The 22,993-nt window shown below is 34.2% G+C and overlaps 3 protein-coding genes across 3 annotated transcripts; 1 reads left to right on the top strand and 2 right to left on the bottom strand.

Annotated features, from left to right (window-relative positions):
* On the top strand, positions 2,449 to 2,829 carry LOC109717155 (leucine-rich repeat extensin-like protein 6). Its single transcript, XM_020242827.1, has one exon. It carries the CDS (start codon positions 2,449 to 2,451, stop codon positions 2,827 to 2,829), a length of 381 nt encoding a protein of 126 aa, XP_020098416.1.
* On the bottom strand, positions 7,390 to 9,329 carry LOC109717030 (erythroid transcription factor-like). Its single transcript, XM_020242675.1, has 2 exons — positions 8,964 to 9,329; positions 7,390 to 8,223 (listed from the first exon to the last, which is right to left on the bottom strand). The coding sequence occupies exons 1-2, from the start codon at positions 9,237 to 9,239 to the stop codon at positions 7,810 to 7,812; spliced, it is 690 nt and encodes a 229-aa protein (XP_020098264.1). The 5' UTR covers positions 9,240 to 9,329; the 3' UTR covers positions 7,390 to 7,809.
* Positions 11,122 to 14,814, bottom strand: LOC109717666 (U-box domain-containing protein 4-like). Its single transcript, XM_020243536.1, has 2 exons — positions 14,428 to 14,814; positions 11,122 to 12,257 (listed from the first exon to the last, which is right to left on the bottom strand). The coding sequence occupies exons 1-2, from the start codon at positions 14,715 to 14,717 to the stop codon at positions 11,405 to 11,407; spliced, it is 1,143 nt and encodes a 380-aa protein (XP_020099125.1). The 5' UTR covers positions 14,718 to 14,814; the 3' UTR covers positions 11,122 to 11,404.

Here is a 22,993-nt window from a genome sequence, read left to right on the forward strand (position 1 = left end):
AATCTTGCTCGAGACGTATGCCTAGTACAATGATGCATTTTTTATTATTATTATTATTATTTTGAAGATTTAACTTGATTTACAAAGAATTTGGTAAAGATTGAGTCCTCCGCTAAAGTGACGAGCACACCAAACTCCAACGTCAAAGCGGTAGGCCCTAATTTAATGTATCCACACAACGGAGCACCTAATAAGAAGTTTAAGTTGTAGTAGAATTTCAGATAAATTAGAATTCAAGTTCTTGTTTTTCTTTCTATAATTCACTTCATTATGTAATAGGTCGAAGTCAATCAGGCGCGACATTTTAAAAAGTTTGAGTCTCCATCAAAGTCAAAGTTAAGATAAACTAATAACGAAATGAAATATCTACAATTGAAAACCGCTTCATTCCTCTTCTACTCTCAGTGACAAGAGAGTTATCACAAGGTTGATCAATTCACATGCACCACAAATTGACGACTTCATGAAGGGCCCCTTAAAGTCAAATTCGCGTAACTTACAAATACGGCAGCTCGTCGTTAATTTTCTCGCACTTTCAGTTGGTCATTATTTCTTCTAGCGAAAAGTGGCATAAATAACTATAGAGATTTCAAATCAAGTTAAATGGTCGATGATTAAATTTTGATTTTTTAATTTATTAGTGCGCTCTTCAGATGAACCGGATCGTAGCACATGTTGCGCATCTAGCTAGATATGAACTCCACAGCATAATTCCCGTTGCCAACCTAACCCATCGCTTGATGATGCGTCGACGGTTGGTGATGGGCCCTACACAGTTAGGGCAACCACGTGCTCATCACTTTCATGGCCAACTAGGAGATTGTGGGCCAATGTAACACGCCACCATCGCACATTATCTTATTAATCAAGGAACCTTCCAACCACGCATACCATTTTTATTCCCCTACTTTACATGCAAAAAAATTTAAAAAAATAGGACATACTTCACTTTGCCCTTTGGATTAATTAACACATCTCACGTTAACTCCTGTATACTTAAAGAAATTTACTTTATTAATCTATAATTTTTTTTTTTTTTTGGTAATGCTATGAAAATTTTTTGTTGAGTGGGGTATGGCATTGGTAATTTTATAAATAAGAGGATGACTACTAGTCAAGAATCTACACTTAGCGGCACGATAGTTATTTTTTATTTTATTAAATGACTGATCTTTAGAGTAAGTCTTGTGTGTTATTAAGAGTATGGAAGTCTCCGTGCTTCTAACTCGTTTTCGATAATAGAGCTTTCGAATCGACAATCGATTTCATTAGACTTGATCTAGCGTATTTGAAATATCGAGAAAATAAATTTTGCAATTTTTCGATATTATTTACTTAACGATCGAAAGAATTAAAAATCAATAATTTTTAATTACTAATGTATGCAATTTGCAAGTTTAACGGTATATAAGTATTCAATCAGATGACATTTTGATAGAAAATTTTTTGTACTATTTATAGTATGATCAATATCTTTGATTGAAAATTTTAATGTTATATCACCACTTTTTGTAAGATTTCTATTTTTAGTCATTGATTTTGGACCATTTTAATCGCTAGGTAAATGATATTGAAAAACTGTAAAATTTATTTTCTTGATACTTTTAATATGTTAGATTAAATCTAACAGAGCCAATCGTCAATTTGGAAACTCCAGACCAAAGACAGTTTAGAAACATGAAGACCTCCATACATGCTTTTAATAGCACACAAGATCTACGTACTCTGATGTTTTATACAGTAAAAGAGAGACAAGAATAAAAAGTAGCTGAATGAAAACTTTCAAACTACATGATGGTAAGATAAAAACGTGCTAGACCGCGTGAGCCTCGATTAAAGTTTACCTCGAAAAAAAAAAACATCATTAAAACTATTTTCATCTGGAGAGCTAAAAATGTATGGATATATAGTCCTTACATAATCCCTGCATTGTGATTTAGTTTTTTATATTTTTATTTAAAATTTTCAATTTCCAAATTATTTACCAAAATAATACTTTAGTTTTTCCCTTTTAATTGAAGGGTTCAATTTCTATAAAATTTTGATTTTTTCCCCACAAAACATCTCACTTATGTTAGTTTACTTAATAAAATAAAATTATTTTTTAACAATAAAAAATTAAAATATAATATAAGATTTAAGAGTGTAAAAATTAAAATATTTAAGTGAAAAATACTGAAGTCCAAATCGTGATATGTGATAGTGTGGCCGTGTGGGCAGTATAGATACAATTTCCTCCAAAAACCAAAAATATAATTACCAAACAAAACCTAACGCACACTTAGTACCCTTTCCCCAATATTCTTTCCCTCTCATCCATCTACTCTACTGAATCCATTGAAGCATTGAATAAAAAGGAGAAGAGCAAGAATAAAGCCAAATGCCACACTAGAGAACCATCTATAGAGAGAGAGAGAGAGAGAGAATAAGGTTGTGTGTCTCCAAAACATGTTATCGCTCCAACTAGCGCTTACAGTTATCGTGGCAGCGACGTCACTGATTACCTGCACGGCATCGGAGCAGCACGATGCAGTGCCGGGAACAGAGGTCAAGTGCACGTGCAATCCGTGCGGGTGTATGGTAGGCGCGCCACCGCCTCCGTCCCCTCCGCCGCCCTCGCTGCCGCCTCCGAGTAATCCCTCGAGCTCGTATTGTCCGCCACCACCGCCCGTGCCCCCCGCGCCGTACCTGTACATAGTCGGCAACCCGGGGAGCTTGTACCCGGTGGATCCCGGGTTCTACCCTTCGAATGCTCGCCGCGAACTCGCCGTGCCGCCGCCGGTTTTCGTGGTGTTCGGATTCTTAGCACTGTTGTTCTTCCGTGCGTGATTAACATTGGTGCATGTTAAAGTGTATCGGGTAATTAATAAACATTGACAACTCTTTTGTTAATTATTGTGCACTTAGTTTTAATGAAATAATGTATGGCTCGATTTTTATCTCCCTTAATAAGGGTTGGTTTCAGTATATATTTTTTTTATAAAGAGAATTTACAACACAAGTCACAAGTCATTATTGTGCTTAATTAAGCCAAATGTTCCTTTTCAATTACTACTACAAACTGTTAGGCTAATCATGAAGAATATCTTAGTCCTACAATAGGGTAAATCAAGAGCTGTAATTATCCTTCTATTTCGATTTTAATAGGCTTTAATTAATTTTCTCTTGTTAGTTTCAATTTCATTGTGTTTTTTCTTTTGTGTTTATTGCAAATTAATCTAAGAATCAAGGAATTGGATTCGTGTCAATTTTTAGATGCTACATATATATTGAAGGATGTTGATATGATTGAGGCATGTTTAATTTATTAGTGAAAATTCTACAGGGATCAGAGGACTAATTAAGATTAACCCACTTCTAAACGAAAAATATTGAAAATTAAATAAGAGATTTTTATTGGAGATTAGATAATTAAAGCGAAAAACCATATTTGGCATGCCATGATTAATTTGAACTTTTTATGATGCTCATTTCCATGATTCCATCCAATGCAACGCCTTCTATAGATGTTGTTAGGTGTCTAAAGGCAATAATTTTCTCAAAAGGCAATAGCTTTTTCACTTTCCATCATTTTATTTATTTTAATTTGTACGTAAACTTCTACTCTAAGTAATTCTCTCAGAAATCTAATATTTAACTATATAACTCGAAAAGCACGGTTCAAGCCTAAACAGTAATTTTAAATTTCTTTTCTAAATTTCATTGGCGACAATAGCTTTTTAGTTGATATGATTATTTTCTTTAGAAGGGGAACTGAGTCAGATAAAGCAAAATTAACTTTGTGTATTTACTAAATTATTTCATAACTAACATGATCTCTAACTATCTTAATCATGCTAACAAATATTCATATCACATCATGTGATTGTTGACTATATCTTCATTACTCTTAGCCTAATTAAACTATAATTAGAAAGAGAAGAACATGCATTTGCTTTTGAACGAAGCTTTAGTTGGTGCCAACCATTTTTTTATAATACCAGTACAAAAGAATAACATGTTGGATACAACCACCTCTTATACATAGACAATATGGAAAACATGGCCAATATTAAATTTTGCAAATAAAACCCAAAAACACACACTAATGCAATTCCAAGGTGGCCTTGGAATTCCACACCCCAGAGGAATTCTATTGAAAACATATAGATCACAGTGAACTCACTAATACAATGTTTACAAATCATAATAATTAAGCATTGTTCTTTGTTCAATATTAAGCCCAAATTATCGACTGTCCTAAAGCAAGTGGCAAAAGGCTTGGTGGTCGGTATCCGAGTTCCCAAATTCGAATCCTAGTCGATTTACATTTCCAGCTAAGTTTATTTCTAAATGAAATAAACGAAACAGATAACGTGCTACCTATCTCTCAAAATATATATATATATATATATATTAAGCCCAAATTATAGAGTTTCATGGTGCAAAAATTAACTGAGAATGATTAAGCAGCATAAAGTAATGTTAGACATAGATTGATGAATTTGAAAAACAGTTAATAAAACCAAGGAAAGTAAGTTTTGTTGAATGCCTTAGAAACTTATGTGGAGCTTTCTTTGAGTTTAATTGCTTTGCTAGCTCTTTTATATTTGCTAATGCAAGTGATTGTAAAACCAATTTATTTCATTAATTCAAGTCGTTTCTTGAACAAAATAGGTACAATGTTCAAAACTTATTTAGGTGAAAATCGGAAATCACCAAATAAACATTAGTCTTCTTGAGAAATTTTTTTTTAATCAAAATAAGTATTATCAATAAAGTTTACATTAGAGTAAGGTTGGAATGCTTTTACAAATAAATAGAGTATGTTTACTTTCACATCATCTTCAGCAATGAGACATCTGAGTCAACGATTGGCATAATTAAAAATGACCTCGACTTTTCGAATTTCATGAAAACCAAAATTTTACAATTTTGCAACATTATTTAGCAGATAATCATATAGTCTAGTAAATTGGACCTAATGTGGCCTAGCCCAAAATGTGTTTAATTAGCCATGGGCCTGTTGTCGGCTTCGCAAGCTTGCCTCGGCCCAAGCCACTCTTGATTTGAGCCAGAAATTTTTATTTTGGGTCCGTTTGGTTCATAATTTATAATACTCCAGTAATTCCCTGTATTTTTTATTACAATATTTAAATTATTATTATTTAACTTAAGTTGGATAATTGTGAAAGATGTCGGTAAAGTAGCGGAATCATTATAAATTCCCAACTATTAATAATACTGGATCATCATGGATTATGAGGTATTCTTATTCTCATACAAGATGAGAATCATAAATAGTCCATTAATAAGAATATATAAATTTCTAACAACCTTCCAATTCAAATAGCTTGATAAGCAAGTAACAAATTTGTCATTTTAAATATAAAATCTACAACATTTGTAATATATGTAGTGCAAATCTTAAACCAAATGGCCCCTTTGAGCGATGCTATCCGTACACCCATAAGTTGATGTAAATCTTGCATCCTATTGATCCAAGTGTTTAGACAATTCTTTTGAATTTTTAGTAGTAAAAAAAAATAATAAAACTAGTGTAAAATAAAAAAAGGGTAAAATGTATAAAGATATTTTGAACTTTAGCTCTTTTGCAAATAGACATCCGAACTTTCAATTTGATAAATACATTTCTTAAATTTTATCAAATAGTTAAACACGTCCTTCTCCTTAACTAAAATAATCAATTGCACAATCATTTTGACTAGATGTCATATATATAATTCTATAAGATTTCAAAAGTAAAAGAAAAAAATCTATTTTTTTCTCTTTTAATTTTAATAATTAAAAATGATGAATAAATAATAGGTTGAGCCAAACTTTAATTTTTTCATATTTTCTTTTTACATGACGAAGAATAATTAAACTTCCATTTGTTTAACGCAAGATGAATTGGGTTTGAAATTTACATGCAACTCTTAGATGTCGGAGTAATATATTTTTAATTTCTTTACTTTTTTTTACTTTTTTATTTTTTTTTTATTTTTTATGGAGATCGTATGAAACACACAAACATGCGTTGATGCCTAAAGTATGATTGGAGGTATCAATAAAAAGGAGGCAAGTACATGCTAATTATAGTGACATTATTATTGAGTGCACAACCGTTGAAAATTTGGTGTACCATAACCAGTACAATGCATCGGGTGATACAAAAACAATGATTGTGATCCAAAAACAATGGTTCTCCTTTTTGAACGTTAATTTCATAACTATTTGGACTCGTTTGTTTATAACTGTTTATCGCACTTCAAATGCCATTCAAAAACTGTTTAACCCTATCTCAATGTCAAAATAAATTACTCAAAAATAATGTACACTCTATAAATATTTTCTTTTATATATAGTCACAATTTAAAAGTTTGATTCTAAGTCATTTTGACAAGCATATTTTATTAATACAGAACAAGTCGAAACAACTTAAAATCCAAATATAATAACTAATTTTTGATAGTGCTCATTCTTTATCAAATATTTTAAAATTTTTGTGAAGAGACGTTGTACTGATGAAAAAGCTTTTACATGCAAATAGGCCATAATTTTGGTTTTCTTTTCATGGGTATTTTGGAGAGCAGGGTTTTCAAATTTCATTAGCAATTTGACACATCTTGTACGTTATCAACAACTTGGCCTCAACACTGATCATCCATAATGCAAGTGGCAAAAGAGCTCGGTGGTTGATACCTGAGATCCAAATTCGAATCCTAGTTTTTTTTTCTTTTTAGAGAGATTGGTAGCATTCTACCCTTTGCGTTTATTTTATTTAGAAATAAACTTAGCTAAAAAGTGAATCAACTAAGATTCGAACTTGAAACCTCGGGGACCAACCACCTAATCATTTGCCACTTGCACTAGAGACGGTCGGTAAGTTCGAATCTTTGTTGATTCACATTTTCAGTTAAATTTATTTTTAAATAAAATAAACGAAACGGATAGCATGACAACTTTCTCTCTCTCTCTCTCTCTCAAAAAAAAAAAAAAAAAAAAAAAAAAAAAAAAAAAAAAAAAAACAACAACAACTTGGCCCCAACATTACACGGCCTGCAACAATCAGTGATGAATTGATTTTTTTTTTTCTTTTTAACTCCAAACAGATAATTTATTGCTCAAAAGGTCTAGTGAGCAAAGATGCCGATCTCATCACACGAGCTAACAAAATAGAGCTAAGATCTAAGCCTCCATTTGGTTCGAAAATTAGGAAGAAATAAGCCAATTAGCAGCCAAAATTAGGAAGAAATAAGCCAATTAGCAGCGTGATTGGCCTCGCGAGATCGAGCTTAGAAAGAAAAGAAAATCGTGGACGGTTGCTCGCTGTCTCTGAGGAACAAAGTTTTTTTTTTTTTTCTTCACTAAAATGTTCGTGAAAACGGATGAGTAAGCTTTCACACATGTCGATAATCATCACTTTCTCCTTTCTTTTGTGTTTGGGGGGGGTATAGAGAGTTCACATAATTTCCAAAGAACTAAATTACAGAGCCTAACCTAAAATTCCTCACCACTCTCTCCCCCCACCAAAATCTCCTTTGCACACAAAGCACGCAAAAGAGTAGAAAATAAGAGAAGAGAAGAGACCACACTAACGCACTACACAACCCTCACTTTAATTTAAGACCCACCCGCACCTACCCGAATCCGATAAACCCTCTAATTACAATACTAAATAACAAATATATATATATATATATATATATATATGCAGAAAAGGACAAAATACAAAATGTCGTGGTGGAGAGGAGGTCAGTGTTGCAGAGAGAATGTCTCCCTCTCTCTCTCTCTCTTTAATTTTGTTTTTTGTTTTTTGTTTTTTTTTTACGAGGGAACAAAAAAGCCCGAGGAAAGCGACATGAGGAGAAGCGCGGCCTCCGCCACCTCCTTCGCCCCGCCTGCGCCGCCGCGGCCGCGATCTTCTGCGTTTGCGCTCCGCAGCATCAGCTTCTGCTTCTGCTTCTGCTGCTGCTGCTGCTGCTGCATCAGAAGCAGAAGCACTTTCTCCTGCTTCTCCTTTTGCAGCCTCCGCAGCTCCTCCTCTCTCCACACCTGCGCCGATGCCTCTCGTGTTTCGTGCGCACTAGTACTAGTAGTAGAAGCAGTGGCAGGGGAATTAATGGGAGTTGGAGAGAGATTTGCTGCGTCGCCATTATCATCTCCTTTTGATCCTCCTCCTCCTCCTCCTCCTCCTTTTCTCTTTTTCCTGTATCTGATCCCACATGCGTTGCACAGAGACTACCACAGCGCCGAAAATAGAAAATTTAAAAAATAATAATGATAAGTTAATAGTAATTAATAAAGCACAATGTACTAATGATTCGGCGTGATTTTGATTGCAAAAACAGGAAATAAAAAAAAACCAAATTATTCTAAAACGAAAAATAGTGCGAGTTGTCTATACAGCAGCACAATGCACTCATGATTTGATTGGAAAATTGAACAAAAAATTTCTCAAAAGATGCTCACAACATAATCTCCAAAATTAGGAGAAACCCATGAAGCCAATTACAAGATCAAAGGATCTCTGCTGCGAAATTTTTAGAAAAAGAGATACGGGTTTTTTTTAGTAATTAACAAAAATGGGTTAAAATAAGCATTTAAAGCAATACCCATGATCCAAAATATACCGACAAAGGGAATTTACTAATAACTTAGTAAAAAAATAAAAACAAAATCTTAGCAATTCATGATAAAAAAAACCCATGATTATGTCAGAAAATAAACCCAATTATCTGGATATCACCAATTCATAACATAATCTCCAAATTTAAGGAAAAAAAAAAAAAAAAAACTCAAAACCCCCCCCCAAAAAAAAGCGACCCCTATGTAGATTTTTCACTAATCAGCTAAATTCATCGAAACGAAGCATTTTAAAGCAACACCTATGATCCCAAAAACACCAACAAAACAAATTAAATAGAAATTTAAGAAAGCGAAACAGGGGAATGTAGTGAGAGATTAGTGCGTAATACAACCTTGGGGCCACAGGGGCCGCTCCTCCACAGGGGAGTGATCGACGTACCACAATCCACGCACACCCTCGAAGCTTCGATCTTAGCCGTCCGTGTCTCCGCCACTTTCTCCTCTTCCTTGGGCTCCTCCTCCTCCTCCTCCTCCTTCCTCCGACGCGTATACCTCCTCACCACGCTCGTGCGAGTGTACCCCGCCATGATCGTGCTCCGTGGGGCCTCGCATTCGCGTTGGGATACGCAATTCGGGTACAGAGATCGTCGGATCGGGGGAGATATCATGGCGTTTTTAGGGTTTTTGGGAGGATAAAGAGAGAGATAGAGATAGAGAGAGAGCTCGGGAAGAAGGGGAGAGGAGGGTTTTGTGTGGTTTTTAATTTATTTTATTTTACTTATTTATTTTTTTGATATGGCGTTTTGTGATGTGCTCACACGTGCCCTCGCGAGGTGGTGTCGCGTCTCCTCTCGTGTGGTAACGAGTTCTCGTCACCACGAGTGATTATAAGAGCCCCAACCCTGCATTCTTACCCATTTTTGTTTCTGTATTCAGCTGCTGCTGCAATTTAAAATTAAGTAGAAAAATTTTTATTATTAGATAAAAATATAAAATTAGTTTTCGAGCCTAAAAAATAAATGCTTTATTTCAATTTAGCTCTGAAAAAAAACTATTTTAGAGAAACGTGATTGTTGTTTGATTGGTAAGTATAAAAAGGCCTAACTTTGCATTCTAAATTGATTTCTAATCCTATATTTAATTGTTGTTATAATATTCGAGCTTTTACTATTAGAAAAAAATAAATTTAACCTTTAAATCTGAAAAGTAGATGTTCTATTTTAATTTAGCTTTTATACAAAGGTTATGTTAGGGAAACTAGAATGTTGTTTAGTTTCGTCTATCATTTTTTATTTTTAACAACAAACACTTTTTATTAGAGTATTTGACAAAAATGTATTTTGGTGCTTCTGTCATAGTAGGAATTATAAGTGAGAAATTAGGTTTATAAATACTAACTGTAAATTAATATTACTATTTTCGTTATAGAAAAGAATCTAGTAAAGTAGCTTTAGTATAATTTGTATCTAAATACTATTAAATTCTATAGTAAAATAAAGTAAGAAAAAAAATTTCGCCCATAATAGTTTTTTTTTCTTAGATTTTAATTTATCAAATAGTGAGTAATGTAGTAATCAATCGAAAGGTAGCATAGGTGGTGAGTTTACCGGAGGAGTAACAACTCCAACTTTTTATTTTGGTGAGGGGGGATTCCACGTTCCAATGTAAGTGGCGGCACGAATGATATTTTAAACAAATATTATCGTTTAATTGTGAAATGAAATATATTAAAACGAAATTACACTCATGCCGATATTAATGAAGGGTTAATTAATCCTTTTCATGGTTAATTAATTGGATCTGCTTTGATTAAAATGGCTCCGTTTATATTAATTCCTTATATTAGATAAAGATGAGATATAATTTTATTGCATGGTTGGGAACCCCTGATTTATTAGAGAAAAGACAACAGGGAATGTCGAGCCGTACAAAAAATCAGCAGGTTTTCAGAGTGCGGCAACGAACCGCTTTTTGGTGGGTGATTCCCTACAAGAGCAGGTCGTAGCTATTTGCTACGACGTGACACGTGGCTTTCATGTAAAATTTGGGAGGGCGTTTTGATTCCACATTAAAAATGAAAAACTAATTTTCCAAGTTTTTAGTTCCAAAAAAAAAGAAAATCATGAAAAGAAAAATTGCGTATGTCAATTCGCAAGGCTCGCCAGTAAAAAAAAAAAAAAAAAAAAAATCTCTATGTTAAATGCTATATTTAATTTATTCTGAACAAATCAATACTTTAAAAATAATTAAAACTCTCACTGCTAATTGTGCCAAAATGATAGTGAAAGGAAAGTGTAGGCTAATTTTGCGAGTGATGTGGAACCCAAAGCATTCTCTTTAATTAATTACTTATCGAATGCCAACCCAAAGCATTTCTCTTTAATTAATCATTTATCAAATGCCAACACATGTATGAATCAAGTAAAGAACGCACCCAGATAGCCAAATTGTGCAAACAATAAGAATGAACTTCCTTGTCGTTTTATCCAAACAAAAAACAAAAAAAGAAGAAAGAAAGAAGCATGATTCGACTTGTATGCTTCACTAAGGTAAAAAGAAAGGTATAACCAAATGTACATTAATATAAAATAACTGCACAAAGTGGTAGTGTTTTATGATATAATACACGGAACCGTCCAATCCAGAATGCATAAACACAAGTACAATAACAGATTATTAACAATTAAACCAGTCACCTGGTACCATCATGGCCTGGACTGGCACACTGTAACTTTTATTGTATCTATCCAAAATTTTTCTCCATAGCTCATAAAACAAGAAGAGAAAAAACAAGAGGAAGAAACAGTTCACACCCACAGGTAATTTGAGTGAATCACTTGAATGGAACCCCAGAGGGGCATTTACTCAGGGGCGGTTCACTTGGTGTACACACCAAAGCCCTCTGCTGCAAATGCCTCAAACTCTGCTCCATGCTAACCTGCACCATCTCCGCTAGCATCTTCTTCGCCTTCCCTGCCCGATCGTCTCGATCAATATGAGCCACAATGTTGCTCACAATGTTCTCGATAGTATCGGCCTGAAACTCGGACCTTGGGTACGGCGAATCCCTTAGTAGCTGCAATAGTTTGCGAGCTTTGTATTGCGCGTTGGGAGTGCCCTTAACAGTTAGCTCTAATAGGCCGGGGATTACACCCTCTTTAAGAATAATCTCTCGATACTTACTCCGATTGCTTTCGCACATTGTTAGAAGGGCTCCCACTATGTGCTCTTTACTCTGGAGAGAGCCCTCCTCGAGTAATTCGACTACTGTGAGCACTCCGCCTTCTTCATTTATCAAAGCATTCCGCCCTTCCTCGAAATTGAGCAGTGGTTCTATGAGGGCACTGCATTTTTCGGCAGTTTTTGAGGATTTTTTTATTGTTCTGAGTAAGTTAATGAGAGGAGGGATAGCTTTGGCTGATAAAATGGCCTTGAGGTTATCTGGGAGTGTGGAGAGATTGTAGAGGGCTGTGACAGCGTCAGCCTTGGCTTGAGCATTTCCCTCTTTTAGCACTTCTACAAGGAGAGGGATGGCACCTGTTGTGGTGATGGCCAGTTTATTGGCGGAAGAGGCGGTGAGGGTGAGGACAGCAGCAGTGGCGTATTCCTGGAGATCAGGGTTTGGAGATTGCAGGAGATGGATTATTGGTTCGAGGGCCCCAGCTTCGACAATGTTGATCTTGTTCCTGAAACATAGATATCATGGAGGAATTAGCAGCCTTTTCTTTTACATTTTAGTCCATACCATAATCAGCAGTCGATCCTATATATTACTAGTCAAATTCATTCAACGTCAACCATAAAAGAAACAAAAAAGAAAATTTGCAACCGCCCCCAAATATTTTGTGACGCTTGAAGTGATGGCAGAAGTAAACAGAATAGTCTAATATTTCTTTCAAGCTAAAGATTAGCTACTTAGTCTAAAATAATGCCCGTATTTGTGAAAACAATTTGATTTATGACCTCTTACATAGAATGCTGTATTGTTCCTCCCTACTTGCCCATAAACTAATCACACGTAAAACATGCTTAATTGCACATAAGCACGCCCTTACCAAACATATATTCGCTTGGTACAAGTCTAGATAAAAGAACATTTCTTCCTCTGAATACTGACAACTTCATCGACCAAGACAAATATAAATTCTAGCAGAAACAGCATACAAATTAGTGCTTGTAGAAAGACATGTATTGAGAAGAGTTTGTCACTGCCCCACAAACAAGTCCCCAAGAATGGAAAAGAAATAGAGAAAAAAATGAAGCGGTGCCAAAGGAGTAAAAGCAACAGCCAAAAGTTTTATATCCTCCTAGACGAGGCTTAAGGACAGGGTTATGCCTCTCCCCATCAAGGGGAGAACATAACTGTACAATAAGTTTTTCTTACGATCTGCTGTAGTCTAAATTACTCACTTGCATCTACTTAATTTCTAAAAAGCATGACATTAAAGGGAATTAGTGGGTTCTCATTTCTAGCAAGCGTTCCTAGCAAAATTTACGATGATAGAACACCAGGATCAAGATAATTGAGCGTGGAATACAAATATGGATACGCCCGATATTTATTCCAAAAAGGAGATATAGGTAAAAACTAAATTAAAAAGATGCGACCGGTTGATTGCATTTCAACCTCTTCAGTCCAGGCTTTGTCTACCAGTCCAGTCACCACCCAATCAACCTGTCCAATAGTGCTAGAATACTTTTGGTTGAAGGTTGGGCTTATCATTTATTTCATGTTATTTATCACACAACACCTAGATACAGCCCAAGAACCTTAAGAATTAAGCTTTCTCTAAGATACCCTCCTTTTCCAAAAGATCATTATTCCCCAGTCAAGTTTCACATACATAGCTCTGTCCCAGGGAAGAGAGAATAGCTTTTACTTTGCAGCAAAAGCACACCCTTATCTTTACAGCACCGTAGGCATTCGAAATTCTTCGAATCAAGTCCTTGTTTAACAATTGGCACAGAAAAAAAGCACTTATCAAATAAAATATGAGTAAAAAGTTGGTTGGGTGGCACGGCGTTAATTTGACTTGAAAAGCAGGCCACCCATGTCATTAATCCAATATATATCCTGGTTTCGCATGTCAAAAGATTGTATAAAGTGTTACCATAAACCGAACTACCCCTTAAGGATTTTATATGACTACTCCATCTTTAAATGGATAAGGATGATGTGGAATACAAATGGCCTGTTTGGCCGGCCAAAATTCGGTATGAGTAAAGTTGTTCGAAGAAGTCCAATACCTTCAAATTGCCACAGAAGGGAAAGCATAGAATTGGGGCCTCTGCTATAGTAAAAATCCCTGGGTCTTTTATTTGTCAAACATGTGGCATTTAATTGCTACTTCTCATAGAATATGTTCAATAAATAGATTACAGAGGAGTACAATAAACGAATATTACAAAAAGAAAAAAAAAAACCCAAAATAAACAGTTCTCTTCTCGCTTAAGCTTCTACAAAGTTAAAATTATTAACAGTTATTAAAAAACTCCTATAGAACACGAATAATTAACACTTCCAGATCCTATAATAATTGCGGCGATCAATAGAAACTCGCTCTTTTACTCCTAAACTGGCGATAATATAATCCCAACGCACCGATAGGCAGCTATAATTAATTTCTCGACTTATTCCCACAATCCGATCATCAAATTTTTCCTTAACTACTTGTTCCATAACGAAGCTACGTATAAGAAAGGAAAATAAAACGAGAGAAAAGGATCAAATAAACAAAAACAAAAAAAAAAAAATCAGCCAGAAATTTACAAAACAGCATCATAACCATAATTATGATAAGAATAGTCCCAAAAATCTCATTAATACGAATCAAATGGGAACAATTTGGCTCGAACCTTTCGTCCTTGACGCCGAGATTGAGGAGCGCGAGGATCGCGGCCTCGGCGCTCTCCTCGCTCCCCGACCGGAGCATCGCCACGAGCGGCGGCACGGCGCCGGAGAGCCACCGCCGGTGCCGCGACGACGTCTTCGTGAGCCGTCGGATCTCCCTCGCCGCCTCGATCCTCCCCTCCCGGTCGTCCGATCGGATCCGCTCCATGATCTCCCCCAACGACGCCGACGACGCCGCCCCACCGGAACCCTCGCCGGAACCCTCGCCGGAGGATCTGCTCCACGTTGACTCCATCTCTCTCTCTCTCTCTCTCTATCTCTCTCTCTCGAACACTCGCTTTCTCCCCCTCTCTTCGAATTGAGTGAACGGAGCGAACCAGGAGAGGGAAGAAGGTAACGGGTGGGGGGCCGATTTTATATAGCGTAACGGCCGAGGTAACGTGGTGTAAACGGCATTAGTGCTCCGTTAGGCAGCGTGACGGGGCGAGGCTCGTCCTGTAGCTAAACGGGCCAACGGCTCGTGTCGGCTATGGTAGGCGAGATTTTGTACGGGTGGGTCCCGCGGGATGGTGTGATGCACGCCCTATGATTTGTATCGGACGGTTGGTACCCTAGGCAGGTGGGCCACCATCATTAGCGGTCCAATTAAGACGCGGAAAAATGTACAAGGAGCCCGCCACTAAAGTAAATTTTGAACTAGGTATCTCCACAATTTTTCTTTTTTGTTTTTTTTCTTCTGAGGATAAAGTGCGTGGGAACTTAACAAATTTTATTTTGATTTTTTTTTATTTAATTTAAATTATTTTTATCTAAAAATTAACATTTTATTATATTCAATATAATTTGACTAAATTTAATTACGAAAAATACTATCTAAACACTTTATAAGCAAGATATAAATTGACGAGACGAACAATAATTTTGCAATACTCCAATACAGAACTAAATTTTGATTCATATAATGACATGTTAGATAATCAAATGATTAGTTGTGCGTTGAATTTAAAGTAAAATGATCAGATAACCAATTGATGGATCAGCCAAGTTGCTAATTATCTTAATTGATGTTTAGATTAACCTAACAAAAGTTGGGTTTTACGGGGGACTATTAGGATTGGATCAACGTTTAGATACTAATTAGTGATGTTTCAGTATAAATGACACCATGGGTTACTGAACTTTGATATCTTTTCTAATTGGATCAGTAAACCTCAATTATTATTTTTTCTTATATAGTAATGATGAAGCATCTAATATTCCAAATATCAAGAAATGCCGTGACAATGATTAATAATTATCCTAATGTTAAACTATCTCAAAATTACTACTGTTTAATTATTATAAATCATCTTAAAAAACTTAAGGAAAACTTCAAATACCCCTTTATATTTTCACTCTTTCTCATTTTAGTATCATATGGTTTAAAGTGTATAAGTTAGTACTAAGTAGTTCGCACTTTCTCACTTTAGTACCTTGTGGTTTAAAGTGTATTAAGTTAGTACCCTGTGATTTCACACTTTCTCACTTTAATACCCTGCAGTTTCGCACTTTCTCACCTTAGTACTCTGTGGTTTAATATTTCATTAAAAAAAAAATAAAACCACAAGGTACAAATTTGATATAAAAATAAAACTACATGGTACTAAAGTGAGAAAGTGCGAAAACACATGGTACTAACTTGAACACTTTAAACTATAAGATACTAAAATGAAAAAGTGTGAAACCACAGGAGAATTTTTTGAAGTTTTTTCAAAAACTTATTTAATAAATAACTATGCACTTAAATATCTCGAAGTCAAAAAAATAATAATTGCGTCATTTTGAGAAGATGACGTTTAAAAATTTATAAAATTAACCAACCTGACTTATATGAAAAAAAATAAAAATTTAGTGACTTAATTGAAATAAATTTATGTTTAGTGACCTAAATAGAATTTCACCAAAAGTGCAGTCGCCAACTAGGAGTGAAAACGGATCGGTTATTCGATATATCTGTATCTGTATTCAATAATATTCGCATCCCGACAGAAAATATCCGGATTCGATCGGATATGGATACGGATATGATTTTAAAGAGTTAAATTTTTTCAGATATTCGAAAAAAGTTAGGTACTAATTCAAATATTCGAACTTTTAGTACTATTATTTTTATATTATTTATATTTTTTGATCCGTTGGTTTGGGCCGCTCAAATCCCTTTCCTCTAAAGTTGCTTGATTTCTCTTCAACGAACGAAATCTAATCACCAAATTCTCTCTTGTTTTCTCTCTCCAGCGTACGCTCTCTAGTCTTTTTATTTTTTGCGAGACAAAGACAACTTATTTGCCATTTGTGAGAAGATTGAGAATTTCGATTAATTTTTGTGGGGAGATAAGAAAAGTTTAATTATTTTTTGTACGGAGGAATGATTAATAAGTTATATATTAAAATTATATATTTTACATGTGAAAAAATAAAGTGAGGAAATAAGGTAGAAAAATAAAGTAATTTTTTATGTTTTTTGTTTATTGTATATGTGTATATTAATGTATATTATTTTTCAAATAATATTTTAATACATATTTGATTCATATTTGAATTCAAAAAATATTTGACCTTATCCGAATTTGTTTTTAACGAATATAATAATAAAAATTTAACATCCTACATATATCCGTATCCAAATTTTTATCTGAAAAAAAAAAATGCAGATATAGTTTCATCAAATATCTGATCATATTCGATCCGTTTTCACCCCTATCACCAACGGTGTAATTTATCCTAATATTTTTTAAAGAAAAAAAATTCTAGCTGTATATCTTAAAACAAAATTTTATTTTATGCTCTGATTCTGCGGAGCATAAATTTTTCTTAACTTTTAATATTGTTAAAAATAAATATTGTTAAAAACAAAGTTGGCGACACAAGTAGGATGTGAATAATACTGTGTAAGATTAGCTGCGTGCAAATGGGAGAAAATACCACTGATTCTATAACTATTTTTTGAAAAATGATAAAAAAATAAACTTTTGAGTTTGGCTTAATTTGATATTAAGACTTATATAACGCTATTAGATAAAATAAAGTTGAAATAAAAATATATAGAAATATGTTTCTGCGTTGTACAGTAATGACTCGTTGACGTAATATTACCTACGAAAATAAATAGAATATTTTTTTTTGAGAAAAATAAGTGGCGTGCAAAGGACTTAGTTGTTGGTATCCGAGACCCAAATTCGAATTCTAGTTGATTCACATTTCCAGCTAAGTTTATTTTTAAATGAAATAAACAAAACAGGTAGTGTGCTATCTATCTCTCTCTCAAAAAATAAAGAGATACTTTTTCATCGTATTTTTTCATTCCACATAACACAATCTTCCCTTAATCTCAAATAAAATATTAGGAAAAAAAAAAAAAGTTGAGGGGATCAAAATCCAATAGACGGTAGATGAGGGGGCTCTCTGTACAATTGTAACGCACTAATATCCAACGGCTGAGAGTCGCGGGGCACCGGGAGTAAAATGTGTGGCGTGTTTGGGCCTTTGGGGTGCGGTGGCGGAAGCGTACAAATGATTGTTGCGAGCCAACTAAAACGGGGACGGATCCTGCGACGCGAGGGGGTTGGGCGGGGGGGACCCGCGGGAGTAAATATCGGGTGTACGACGCAAATAGACCGCTCGTGGGGCGCGGTCGGTCCGCCCGGCCGGGTGGGGTGGGGCCCGCGCGGGCCCGCCGCGCAGTCAATTCGGGACGGTTGGTCTGTCCTGATCGCGGCCTCGATCGAGATCCGACGGCTCCGGTTTCGGCATCGTGCTCTACGGTGGACTCGCAAACAACGTTTTTTTTCTTTTTTAATTAAATTAAAGGCTGCCTTAATTGGTTGTCTGTCCTAACCGACTGTCGGGACTGCATTGCCGAACTAGCAGTGTAAGTGGATCCGGGTTGGATGATGGAGGTTCTGTTCGGATCCGTTTTTGAATGAAGCAGTAAGTGAAAATCAAAAATACGTCGGCAAAGGACATGAAGCAGGAGGCTGAGGAGCTCTTCGTATATTTTATCCTCTCTGATCCACGAACTGCCTGCTTCCGCTTTGATCCGGCTTGTCGGGAGTTTGAGTTCAGTCTAATCCATCAAGAAACAAGGTATGAGGGGGAGATCCTCCCTGCACCCTGAATTCGCACAATTTGCATCCCTGCGCTAAAATTGACTTTCAAGTAAATTAAATTTCAAATAAAAATTATTTTGAAACATTCCCAATTTATGTAGTTTTTTTTTATCAAAAATTTCCACCCCAATACGGAAAAGAAGCTTATTTTTATTATTTTTTATATCTTTATATATATATATATATATATATATGATATATAACTGACTTTATCACTAGCCCGAGCAAGTTTAATTTTTTCGCAATTCCCATTCTCTGTCCCAATTAATTATCATCTTAAAAGAATTTATTTAGTTATAATAATGCAATGTCATCAGAATCGTCCTATCAATTTTTGACAGCAGTACAAGAAGAGTGGCCCGATTTTTCTAAAAGCATTTGAGTACTCCTTGCCTAACAACCATCCATCAGCGTACCTAAACCGTTTCGAAATTAGAGCATGCAGAAGTTAAGGCAGTGTTTGGTTGGAAAAATTCTAGAATGCAACGGGTATATTAGTGACGTGGCGTAACAAATCAATCAAATTAATCTTTTTAAGAATATATGTCCCATTATTATTGTAAAAAAGTATTTTTATTGTACTTTTGTTTAAAAAGAAGGAATGTGATTGGCTTGTTATTGATGACGTGGTGCAAGTGTGACAGTGTAGAATTCCTCGTTTGGTTGAGGGCTAAATTAGAAATAAATTATTTTATTCCTTTAATTTATTTAAATACCAGAAGAGAGAATGAGTTTATTTAATTTTTTTCTTAACGGGTTATTCTATAATAACTCGTTAAGAGGGAGAATTGTTGTTCCATCCTTTTGATGGAATAACAATTTTTTCTCTTTATACGTCTACTAATTTAATAAAAAATATTATTAATTAATATATTATATATTATTTTATTAATTAATTAGCCAAATTAATAATTAACTAATTTAATAATAAAATGTTAACTAAATTAATAATTATTTATTAGCGTGTTTATGTAATAACTAATATCTTTATTAATTAATAAATTAATATTTTGACCAATATAACTAAATAAATAAATAAATAAGTAATTTACTAATATATTAATTTTTTAGCTTAATTCGTTAACTTATCAAATTATTTATAGTTAGATAATTTATTAATTAACAATACTCATGGATAATTGATTAATGATTAATTAATCTCCTANATTAATTAATCTCATAATTAATTTATTAATTAACATTTATGATTATCTAATAATATTCATGATAAATTAGTTAATTAATTTATTAAATATCATTTACTTAATATCTTGATGATAATTAATTATATATAATATTATTATCTAACTACTATAATCACTTTTATTCCTATTATTCCTATCTAACTACTCAAATATTATTTTTTCTTATTCTCGAAAATAACCAACTTTTTATCTAAATGTAAAAAATTAATATTATTCTTGTTTATTTTCGAAGTTGTATCTATTTCAGAAATAACCAAAAAAATTTTATTCTCGTACCAAACGGTACCTTAAGAATGTGTTTGGTAACTAATCTTGATTCGGAGCAAAGCCGAGAACTAAGTGCGTGCAGTTTGGCATGAATTTCCGGAGTTCTGCATATTCCAAATGCCGGGGTCCGAAGTTCGGCGCGGCTGCCGCTTCGGCCGCCGCCAATCGCGCAAATTTCTGGCCGATGTACGCATCAGGTGAAGCAGACTGCAGGAGCCACGGGCGTGCGAACAACAGACTAATTAGGATTCTTAATTAGATGGGAGAAACACTGAATCCACATTAAAAAAAAAAAGGAGAGTTAATTAAGCTCCTGAGGATAAGATTGTCCGCACATCTAATTTTGATAAAATCATTTTTTTTTTTTAAAAAAAAAATTCCAAAATGTGGTTGTGTATACGTATATTATACTCTAAATAAGTTCTCTTTCTATCCAGTGAAATTTCATGAATATATATGTATACTATGGAGTCCGGCTACGTTGCTTTTAAAAATATCAGACACTCGGTGCTTGTAAATTTTTTACTACTAGATCTATTTTTTTGACCAATATGATCCCTTATATTATAATAAACTACCAACCACCCACCTAATTTTAGAAAATCGCTTATATTCTAGAAATATACTGTTATCTAACAGCTTAAATATTTTAAAGATAAACAGTCGTCTCATATTATCTGATTAGCATAACATTATTATTGTATTCTTTTTAATAATTTAGGTTTTTTTTAGGATTGCGGGGAGATTGCGTTACGTGCGGTAAGAAAGTACGATGGCAAAATATTCTGTTTATTCCGTATATAATATTACGTTTCGCATATCCCGAATAGTCGGTTACGATATATTTTTATTTTCTGCAATCCCATTGAAGAACGCAGAATTATATCTCAACATATTTTTATCCTAATTCTATTTTATTTAATAAAATTTGATAGGCATCAATACCAAACTAAATATTACTCCTTCAAAAAGGCTATTGGGATAGATGTTAGGGTTGGGTGTAAGGGCATGTCGCACCCTGCGGTCATGTGTGAGGATGGAACGGCTACTCCCAGAAATTTTCGATTGCAAAGAAGAGGAATAATGCACCAAAAAACTATAAGGTGAAGAGGAAATAATCATGTGGTCTTTTGCAGTTCAAATTCAACTTGGAAAAATGGACCCTTTATCCACTCTCCGGATAGTTCGCTTGTTAGGTATACCAGAACGAGCCTAACAAAATTCTGTAACGTCAAAGGAATATACCTGTTTGGATCCTTAATTTGAATCTCGGTAATCTAAGGCTGTGACTAGAGTACACTACCTCCCAAAAAAAAAGGAAAAAAAAAGAGAATGATATCTGAGATATTTCCATTCATTTAAAATGAATTCATCATTTCCTTCAATGAACTTACTCATCATTGCATTGAGGTATCTAGTTCTTATTTAAGCATAATTATAATTATGGTTAAATTACAAAAAAAATTTCTGTAAATATTCATGTTTTTACTTTCTTTTAATAATTTTTAAATATTTATCTTTTACCTCCTTAAAATTTTAAAAATATTTTTCAGGATGTACGGCATTAATGCTAAGGAAAAAATTGACCAAATTGCCTTTATTTCTTCTATAAAAAAAATAATTTTTTTCAGTATAAATTATAAGAAAATTTATCATAATCGATTCATCGCGATATACCTTACCGCACGTAATGCAATCTTTCCGTAATTTCAAACGAAGCCTAAGTAATTTATAATTGCTAATAATTTATCGTAACGTCGAAACATGGCTTAAAGTTTGCCGCAAAAATGCCGAATCTATCAGCTTCTACTAGATTCTTCCCATGATTTGGGTCTTTTTCAGTACTCTGGATAGATCTTGCAGCGCGAGCGTCATTATTTTTAACTTTGTCATACTAAATTTGTGTTAAAATTAGAACACAACTGATTAGTACCTTGAGGTCATCTTTTCATCAATACACTATGATTAGCACAATAACAAAATACTAATTATAGTACCAGATGGTCTTTTATATTAATTTGAAGCTTATTCAATACAGCAAATACAATACATTTAGTCAAGAACGGATCATGTTTAAAAATTCATTCTCTAAAACAGTTATTATTAAGGAGTTTAATTTAATCCAGGTCAGGCTCATGTGAGTTCAAGTATGTGATATATCTAATAAAATTCATCCAACAATTGTCAAGATTACAAACCGTCCCTAGAGCAAGTGGCAAAAGACTTGGTGGTTGGTACACGATACCCAAGTTCGAATCCTAGTTGATTCACATTTCCAGTTAAGTTTATTTCTAAATGAAATAAATAAAGCGAAAAAAAACATTTGTCGAGCTTGACAAAAGCGCATTAAACTATATGTCCTTCTCTTGTGCCTGAAAATTTTGGATGTGTGAGAATTCACTTAGAAATTTAAATGTTTAATTCTGGTTTGAACATTTAACGAGAAATGAAACACAATTGATAACAAAGTGGTTTGGGTTTTCTTATAAGGAGTACTCATTTAGGCAGGCTAATTATTATGACGAGCGCACAAATAATAACAAAAAAAGGCGATCGCAAAGTAGACAAATCATAAAACAGGTAAAAAAAAAAAGAAAAAGCGATATGAAAAAAGGGAGTACAATATTGTGAAAGTGTAATATGTTATATCACCTCTAGGACAGAAAGAAGAAGGAAGTTTGTTAACATATTTCTTTAATATCGAATCCGATTTGTGCCACCACATATATCCCCTTTTATCTTCACAATTTTTTTGTCAAAATTTATTACACTGAGCATAAAATTAAACTCGATAATTAAATTTGGAGATACATCTAATACTAATCAAGTAGCTACTAAGCTTCCTAGTCACTATACTCGTGAAAAAGAAGGAAAAATGTTTTGTCACCATTCATATCTGCTTTTCTATCTAGGGTTGGACTTGTAGGTTGAAAACTTACCAAACATATCCAAAT

Source organism: Ananas comosus, linkage group 11 (assembly GCF_001540865.1).
Source record: "Ananas comosus cultivar F153 linkage group 11, ASM154086v1, whole genome shotgun sequence".
Lineage (NCBI taxonomy): Eukaryota > Viridiplantae > Streptophyta > Magnoliopsida > Poales > Bromeliaceae > Ananas > Ananas comosus.

Excerpts from the sequence above, each read along its gene's own strand:
- LOC109717155 (XM_020242827.1), top strand. The coding sequence starts at position 2,449 with ATGTTATCGCTCCAACTAGCGCTTACAGTTATCGTGGCAGCGACGTCA.
- LOC109717030 (XM_020242675.1), bottom strand. The coding sequence starts at position 9,239 with ATGATATCTCCCCCGATCCGACGATCTCTGTACCCGAATTGCGTATCC. Across the intron at positions 8,224-8,963 it reads GCGGCCCCTGTGGCCCCAAG|TCTCTGTGCAACGCATGTGG; the intron begins GTTGTATTACGC and ends GCGCTGTGGTAG.
- LOC109717666 (XM_020243536.1), bottom strand. The coding sequence starts at position 14,717 with ATGGAGTCAACGTGGAGCAGATCCTCCGGCGAGGGTTCCGGCGAGGGT. Across the intron at positions 12,258-14,427 it reads CTCGGCGTCAAGGACGAAAG|GAACAAGATCAACATTGTCG; the intron begins GTTCGAGCCAAA and ends TCTATGTTTCAG.